General features: G+C 34.8%; 1 protein-coding gene across 1 annotated transcript; it reads right to left on the minus strand.

The window, feature by feature from the left end:
• Window positions 1–4,363: 4,363 nt before the first annotated feature.
• LOC142531657 (small ribosomal subunit protein uS13z/uS13y/uS13x-like) lies at window positions 4,364–6,359 on the minus strand. Its single transcript, XM_075637875.1, has 4 exons — window positions 6,207–6,359; window positions 5,963–6,123; window positions 4,756–4,944; window positions 4,364–4,676 (listed from the first exon to the last, which is right to left on the minus strand). The coding sequence occupies exons 1-4, from the start codon at window positions 6,207–6,209 to the stop codon at window positions 4,571–4,573; spliced, it is 459 nt and encodes a 152-aa protein (XP_075493990.1). The 5' UTR covers window positions 6,210–6,359; the 3' UTR covers window positions 4,364–4,570.
• Window positions 6,360–9,667: the final 3,308 nt, after the last annotated feature.

Raw genomic sequence — 9,667 nt, forward strand, 5'->3', positions numbered from 1 at the left:
AATATCATGCTCACCTACATCGATCACTACTAGTGAGTTTAATGACTCAGCAAACCTTAACCATGATAGCAAGTAATGTATATACATCCAAATGCAATAGTGAAAATACTTTTAATAAAATTGCTTTTCATGAACATAAACTTTAAACATTTTCCTTTCATCATATAATTTTCTTTCCTTTCATCATATAGGTATATGTTTCCCTTTTATTTTTATTGAATTCAGATCCTCAATTGTGACTTTCGTATTAGCTATAGGTCGATGGAACCATCTATGAATAACCACAGTATAGGGCTGCGGAGACATCAACGACACTTTCACCAGTCAACTAAGCCTTGGCATTACATATAATCGCATCATCATATCATTGTATCATCGTATTAGTCATAATTAATTCATCTCCTTCAACATTTCATATTTCCATCACTTATAAAAATTCATGCATATATAAATCATTTTTCTTTTAAACCACGCATGCAAGATGTCATTTAGCATTAACGTTTCATCATAAAATTCCATAAATATTTGAAATAAACATTTTAATATTTATTACAGCATTTAAGGCACTTCCAGGAAATCTAACATTTTTCAGGTGTAAAATGACCATTTTGCCACTAAACCCTAACTTTCCCAATTTATTCTTAGGCCTTAAACGACGACCAAAATCTATCCAAACTTAACATAACAACTTAAAATACATCCATAAATATTTCTTAAACTTAAACTTAAGCTCCTCGGCTAATTTTCCAATTCATATTTAAAACTTAGACGTATATCCCGGTTTTAACCCGAATTTACTCGAAACATAACCAAACTTGAACCATATCTTATCAACACCTAACCATACACTATACAACCAAATCAAGCCAATTATAACCCTTGAACAAGCCTAGAACCTTGCTGGAATTTTCTGCACTTAATATCCTAAACCCTAGCTTGCTCGACCCTTAAGCCCTTTTGTCCCTAGCCCTTGACCACCATGTCCAGACCTTAGTTGACCCTTTTAGGAGCAATACCAAACCCTAGACAAGCTACTGGAACAGTCTCTACAGTCCTTACACAAGAACGGACCCTATGAACCCTTCATAAGCCTTGTGCGCGTCTAGCTTCCCCTACAGTCCTAGGCCTTGCACCAGCCTTTCTCAAGCGATCTAGGACCCTGACCCAGCCCCCTTAGGACCCCTGGATGCAGCCCTTAACCACGACCGAGCCGCACCTTCAAGAAACCCCAAGCCAAAAACCCTAGGACTCTAGAATCCTATATTTTCGTTCATCATCTTGCCCTAATATTCCAGCCCTTAAACATGCATCTCATGACCCTTAAACATATGGAAAAACGTCATATCTGGTAACCCTACCATGGCAACCCCTTTTTGCATCATAAGCAAGAGTTTTAAGAGATGAAAACTCTAGTTTTATCATGTTTATTTCATAAAACGAAAATAAAAGAAGTGTAACATATTTTTCATGAAAATAAGTATCAAAACATATAATATGATGTGAAAGATGGGTGAAGGAAGATTAAGGAGTGCCTTTACGTGTATTACACACGAAAAAACGACTAGCGATGCAAGGAACGTTGGCGAAGAGACGACCCCTTGCTGAATTTTCCTTCAAAAAACACGTGAGAAGCCTTGGTTGTGTGGTGTGTGATCGTGTAGGCTGATGGAGGAAGAGTCCTTGGGTTTCCTTTGGGTGGGGCATGAGTTGCATTGAAATAAAAGAGCCTGGAAGTTTCATTATTTGATATAAAAATCATGGTGCAAGTTTAGGCCCATTAACTTAGTATAATATGTCCATTAGGCCCATTAGATAATATTGGAATCTTTTATGTTCGCAAGAAGCTGGAACTGATCAGGCTTCAAACTGATCAGTTAAACGAGTCAAAACTGAAGCTATCGAGACGTAAACTGAAAACAGCAACTGATCGACCAAATTGAATCAATTCAACTGATTGTCCAGCTGATAGATGGTTCGGCAGAAGACCTTCAGAAGCCCGTTCAACTGATGAAGAGTTCAATCAATGAAGAACTCAGCTGATCAGTTCAACTGAAAGAGTGAAGCCAGTTCAACTAACGAGTCAACTGATTTCACCGGCCCAACTGAATATCAGTTAAGATCACCAGTTTGGAGCATCAGTTAGAAATCAATCACTTGCAGATCAAGACAAGCTTATCTAAATGGATTCCAGCTATACACAAAGATATAAAAGCATTTGTACGATCAAAGGTATAATAATGAACGTTGCAGCAAATATTAAAGCCGAGAGATTCCTGGAGGCATGTCAGAAAAGTCGAGATACATATATTTAGGAACGCATTCAAGTTGCAACTATCACATGTAATGAGTTTTGGAGTACGGTCTCAATGCCTCTATAAATACAAGCTCAAGACCATCAGCAAATATTAAGAACACACAAGAGTGTGTGAAGATACAAAGAAAGGGCACGCTTATTTGTTATTAGCTTTTAAGAAGCAATCAGCCCAGAGGGAATACTCAAGTCATATCAGCTTAGTTTAGAAGCTTACTTCCCTTCGTGTGTGAGAACACCTTCGTGGTGCATTCCTTTTTCAGTTCTCACACACGCACACACACCACCACTCAAATACAGTCTTGGACAAAGACATTAAACTTGTGTATTTAGTCTTTGACACACAGACGTTAAAAAAGTGTTGATTGGAAGGTGCTGCCTTCAGTCTAGGCTAGGAGTACAGATTAGGCAGTATTGTAAGTCCTAAGCTGAGTGGGTTTGTACAAGGTATTGTATATATCAAAATCTTCTAATAGATCCTACCCGAGGTGGTAGAAGAGGTGATGTTGGAGCAGTTGAATTCTCCAAACATCCATAAACATATATTGTGTACTTAACTGATTAACTGTTGTTTTCAAATTGATTTGATCAGTTCGAGGTGTTATCAGTTCAGTTCTTGCTATAAATCAACTGAAACATTCAAGAATTGACCATATGTTTTTCAGTTATTCAGTTTACATAAATTAAAATGCTTTCAAATATAACAGCTTTCTTCACGAAGGATAACTTCGAGTTTCTTCTGCTTGGTATTAAAATCAAACTCGATTTAATTCATCGATATTAACATTCTTAGAACACGAGCTATTGCAGCTCTTGGAGAATATTTTGTTTGAAGTACCTCAAGGGGCCCAACAAACAATCCTTCAGATATTATTTAAAATATTTTGTTTAGGTTGCTTTTCGAAAATAATAATCGAGCCTCCAAAAAGTCCTTATTTTCGTCAAAGATTGATTGCCATTTAAAATACGATTCGGCGCGTAAAAACATCTCAAAATACCTCATTTTCGAAAATACCTATTAAAATATACCATATATTAAATAATTAAAATAATCATTTCATAAAAATATTTTCCCTTATATGATCCTTTGTCTCTGTTTCTCGATCGCATCTTGAATAACCCTTTAAAACACTTTTTTTTTTTTGCATTCTAGTAGAAACTATATTTTAAACATGTAAACATGCCTACTATAATCAATTTATGCGATTAAAACAATTTAATTAAAATATTTAAGAAATTTGATAATTTGCATGCATATGGTTTACGTAGACCTTCAAATTTTCGGGATGTTACAATCTACCACCTTAAATTGAATTTCATCCCCGAAATTTGCTTATCTTTGATAATCAAATAGTTTATACTCTTAAAAGAGCTTGGAAGCTTGATTATTTGATATAAAAATACATGGTGCAAGTTTAAGCTCATTAACCTTGTATAATAGGGCTCATTAGTCCCATTAAATAATATTTAAAATATATTGTTTAAGTTGCTTTTTGAAAATAATAACCGAACCTCCAAAAAATTTCTATTTCCGTCAAAGATTGATTGTCGATTTAAAATACGACTCGACGCGTAAAAAACCTCAAAATACCTTATTTTCGAAAATATCAATTAAAATATATCATATATTAAATAAATAAAATAATCATTTAATAAAAATATTTTCTTTTATCATCGTTCATATGATTATTGTTGTCCATTCTTCGATCACGTCTCGAATAATCTTTTAAAACACGATTTTATACATTCCAATAGTTACATTTTAAACATATAAACATATCTACCATAATCAATTCATGTGATTAGAATATATAAAAAATTGATACCTTACATACATGTGATTCACGAAGACATTCAAATTTTCGAGACTTTACAGATGGAGAGTTCAGTCACTTGATTGTAGTACTCAGTATTTTCCTGACATTGAGATTAAAATAGAGCTTCGGGATTTTTTTTATAGTTTCACCTTGAAAAGTTTTATTTATTATTTTTTATTACTTTCAATGAGAATAAATCAATAAATAAAAATATAAACATGGTGCGTCGGAGGGATGGGTAACAAATATGCTTTTGGGAAAACCATAGTGGCTAAGGGCTTAAGCAATACAGCTACCAAATGCTCACCATGATATAAGATGTCATCACAAATTAAGGGAAGACAAAAAAGACTGCGAAGCGGGAACCATCCAACCAAAAGAGGACATTTAAACTTAAGAAACAACTAAACCAAAACAAAATCACATAGAACGAAGATGAAGCTCATCGCTTCTTGGAGACACCAACAGTCTTTCCTCGGCGCCCAGTAGTTTTGGTGTGCTGTCCACGTACGCGAAGACCCCAGTAGTGACGGAGTCCACGATGATTCCTGCAAGCATCATGAAAATTTGAATAAAGAGAACCACAGCTAGAAGTCGAGATATAATAGAAGTAATTTGAAGTTAAACCTGATCTTCTTCAGGCGTTCTAGATCATCCCTGAGTTTCATGTCCAGTGCATTGGAAGTCACCTGAGAAAACTTTCCATCCTTGTAATCCTTCTTCCTGTTTAAAAACCAGTCTGGGATCTTGAATTGCCGGGGGTTAGCCACGATAACCATCAAGTTATCGATCTCAGCAGCAGAAAGTTCACCAGCCCTGGTTAAAAATTCAATGATTAGATTATTTCAAACATAAAAAATACTGAAAGAGCGACAAATGTCAATAGGCACATTCCATATCGGACTTTCAGAAATTCCATAGTCCCATTAAGGCTACAAGATACAGATCCCTGAGCATAAAATATGCTATAACTCACGATAAAATAAAGAATAATTTCCTTACATTCATACATATGGAAACCAGATCTAGCCAAGACAACTGAGGAGTCTTTCGTCTATTTGAGAGCCAAAACATGTTTTTTTACAAAAGTGGCACGAGTAAATTAAAGAACTTTTCAATTTGACAGGATGATTCAAGGGTGTAACATTATCTGGCAGGTGAACTGTTGCCTTGAGATTGAGGCTCAGACTTTTACAAGTTCGGTCTAAAGCTTGTTAGCCATTGCAAACTTTTCTTTCCGTTACTGATTTATACGATAAATATTTAGGTTCAATGAAACATAAATATGGATCAACATTAACTTTCAGAAGTAAAGGTTTTTATCAATAAATATTAATCCAACATCATTTTGATAATACAATTTAGGGGACTTATAATTCATTGGATAGCAAAATAACCTTGGTCAAACCTTTTTTTTTTAAATTAAACCTCTAAAATTAAAAACACTCCATACACTTGGAGTGAATTATTTTTTAAAAACTTATATTTTTAAAAAACTAACTTTGACCAAGATTATTTTTTAAAATTTTCCTATTCTTCATAGTAATTTTGCATCAGATCAATTATAAAAGTAGCTCGGGCTTAACTCTAAAATTGATATTCATTACTGGTTTACATTTTCGGAAACTGTGACCTCTGTAGCTCCATCCTTGGGGTTAAACAAAAAGACAGTAAACTGCACATTCTCTCGCCACACACAGTAAACTACCTTCCGAGAAACACACACTCATAATCAGGATCAAATTCAAGCTAATATACAATTGAAACACGCACTCGGAAACAGGATCAAATTCAATCTAATAGGTACTGAATCTAAAGAGAGAAAAGAAAGGACCTTTTGTTCATGTCGACATCGGCCTTCTTGCAGACAATATTGGCGAAACGGCGACCGATACCCTTAATGGAGGTCAAAGCGAACATGATCTTCTGCTTCCCATCGACGTTTGTGTTCTGCACACGCAGAATGTGCTGGAACTCCTCACTCGACACGAGCGACTGCAATTCAAGGCATGATAACAAATCAACTACGAATCAATGAACTCAACGAGTATCGGAAACGAAAAGATTGAAGGCAATACCATGGCTAGCTAGGGCTAACGATTCAAGCTCCGTTAGGCTTTCTGCTCGCTGACGCCAAATCTCCTCAAACCCCAGCTAACCACGTTAATGAGAGGTTTATATATGAATGCAACTAGGCCTCAAATTGCGTAGGCCCAAATTACAATTGGGCCCACACTTTTGAAGCTTTTAACGAGGCCTTGAAAAACTTACAATTCTCTGAAAAAAACATTAAGCTTGGACTAAAGCAATGTAATCCATGGATTTTATTATATTTTCAACGTTAGAATTTTGATCACTTGTAGAAAATAAAATTTCGCTGTCTGCTTATTTATACTATTATAGTATTGGTCAAAATTGATTTTAATTATTTAAAAATATTAGAGTAATTTGAAATCTATTTGTAATATGTATAATATATAATGTAAATAAGCATAAGATTAGGGATGTAAACGATCCAAACCAAACCAAACAGTATCAGGCTTGAGCTTGGTTTGTTTAAGATTGTTTGAGGCTCGAGCTCGATTCGAGCTTTTATTATCAGGCTCGAACTTGGTTTGTCTTGAAATTACCAAGCTCGGGAAAAGCTCGAGCTCGGCTCGTTAAAAGCTCGTTTAGAATGTTAATCAAGCTAGGCTCGAGCTTGATTCATTAACAGCTCGTTTAGCATGTTTAACAAGCCTGGCTTGAGCTTGGCTCGTTTTCGATCTCGTAAAGCATAAAATTGAGCTCGAGTTTGAGCTTGATTCGAGCTTGTTAAAAATTAAATATATCTATAAATTAATTTTAAATCTGACATAAAAATGTAAATTCTTTCATAAATAACTAAAACGACACAAATAAGAGATAAAAAACATAAATCAATATATTATTGAACATTCCAAAATAATACATCTAGAATATTCATCATACACTGATATCACCATATAAATAACAATGAAATAATTTCACCCCTTTAATACTTCAACTAATTCTGATGAGAAAGTAGGGAGGACGTCAAAGAATCCATTAAAATCAGGAATTACAAAATCATATCTAATAGCAACTAGTCAAGTATCCTGCAAAGTTCATAATAACATTAGTACTAATATTTTTATTTTTCAACTCAACGAATGAGTCAAACTCAAGCTTACGAGCCACCTAAACGAGCCGAGCTCGAGCTCGAGCTCGCGAGCCTATTATCAAACATGTTTGTGAGCTCACGAATCAAATATCTTTAGGCTTGAGCTTGGTTTGATTAATTTTTCGAGCTCAAAATCGAGCTTGAGCTTGGCTTGATATGATTAACAAACAAACTCAAACGAGCTTTTTATCGAACCGAGCTTCAAATAGCTCGCAAACGGTTTGGTTCATTTACATCCCTACATAAGATTAACTTCTGTTTTCCCTCTTTGACTTATTTAACAACGAATATAACTTTGAAATCTTTTATCCAAGCACAACAAGTATTCAAGGATAATTTTCACGTATTTTATTAATCTATACTGTTAGAATCGATTAGGAGGGTCAAAGTATTTACAAGGGGTTGAATAAAACACTTGGAGATTTTCTTCTCTTTTAAAATATTATTCAATTTGGTGATAAACTGAACTCAAGAATCTTGTTGTCGATATCAATCAGTTAAATATTTTAAAGTGCAGAAATAAAACAACTGACAGATTGAATACTCAAACAATAAATAAGGTATTGAACATAAAGATTTTTATGGATTTTCGGATACTTCAAAATGCTTTGATTGAATGCAGAAACTGTAATAACCCACTTCAATTTGGACTTAAATATTGTCAAACTGAAACTCTTAGGCTATACTAACTTATCAGTAATTCAAACTGATTTTCTTACCCAGTAACATAGCACAACTGATCTAAAAAATTCAAATATATCAATGTAACATACTAATTTTTACGCTCAAATAATAGCCTGAATGCTAATATGACTATGCAGTGTGAGCTTTTTGTCTATGCAAATATTGCAACAGATCTTGGATGAGTAACTGAATCTTTCAATTGTTCTCTTTTTCGAAAATTCTCAATTAGTCTTCTTACTGAACTCCTCGGCTATTTATAGGCTTTGCTCCAATGGTATCATGAATCCATTAATTAAGGTAGATCATACAACCTTCGTGAGCCCAATTGAAGCAACTAACCAATTTTAATATTTCATGCAAATAAATGCAAAATAAAAATGCTAAATAATTAGGTTACCAGTGATCAAAGTCGTGTCTGGCTCATCCTCAGCCTCCTTCGCATGCATCATATAAGCTCTGCCAACGGTTGGTGCTTTCTTCTTTGTGCAGTCGGCCGCTTTGTGTCCTTCCTCCTTGCATATAAAACACTTGTATGTTCCCCACATGCACTTGTCATAGTGTGGGCGATTGCATTCCTTACTGTAACGCCCTGAAAATTCGAAGTTCCACGCGAACCACATGCAAGCGAGTTATTAAATTCTTTGTGTATTTTTAATTAAATGTTTTAATTGCATTAATTATGTTGTGCATATTGACATGTTTAAAATATATTTTTCTACATTGTTGCATAAAACTGTATTTTAAAAGGTTATTCGAGTTGCGATTGAGGAACGGAGACCGAGAACCGAAAATAAAAAATGTTTTTATTAAATAATTAATTTTAATATGAGTGATGTTTTTTCATATTTTTGAAAATAAGGGGTTTTGAGATGATTTTATACGTCGGGACGTATATTTTATAGGTGTTGGTTTTTTTCAACAAAAATGCAAACGTTTTGGCAACTCGGCTAATAAATGCACAAACATATTTAAACAAAATTGTTTTTAATAAGTTAATTAAGCACTAATGGGCCAAAATTACCTACTTGATGGGTTTAAGCCTAATTAGTGAATAATTAACTATTTAATACTCAAAAACCCTACAATAAACCCATCATACCCACGCCCACTTTCTGAAAAATCTATCCAAGGAAAACCCCTCATCACATGACAACACACACACCATATTTGGAAGAAAATTTCGAAGGGAAGCATCAAAGCCATCGTCCCTTCGCCCCCATTCTTCGTCGTCAACGTATATTCGTGCGTTTAAAACGCAAAAGCATGCCATACATCTCCTTTTCTCATCTATCGCATCGTATTATCGTTTTAAATATCGTGTGTATGAAAAGCATGAAAATCTATGATTATTTTCGAAATATTGCATGCACATGTTGGAAACTTGAGATTTTTGATGTAAATTCATGGTTTTATTATGTAAAGGGGCTACCATCATCTTAGGTTATGAACAAGTGGTGTTTATACATGATTTAAGGTCCTAACACACACACCCTAAACACCAAAGTCGAAGGAAACAAGCAAGCAAAGCAAGAGTCGAGATGTACTGTCTTGGGGTCTCGGCTTTCATGGTTAAGGGGATTGGCTTGGTTAGGCTCGAACCAGGACTAGCCAAGGTTGTTTGGGGGTCAGGGGGAGAGTCCTAGCCATGCTAGGACTTGCGTTAAGGGCTGGGGA

Source organism: Primulina tabacum, chromosome 17 (assembly GCF_025594145.1).
Source record: "Primulina tabacum isolate GXHZ01 chromosome 17, ASM2559414v2, whole genome shotgun sequence".
Classification (NCBI taxonomy): domain Eukaryota; kingdom Viridiplantae; phylum Streptophyta; class Magnoliopsida; order Lamiales; family Gesneriaceae; genus Primulina; species Primulina tabacum.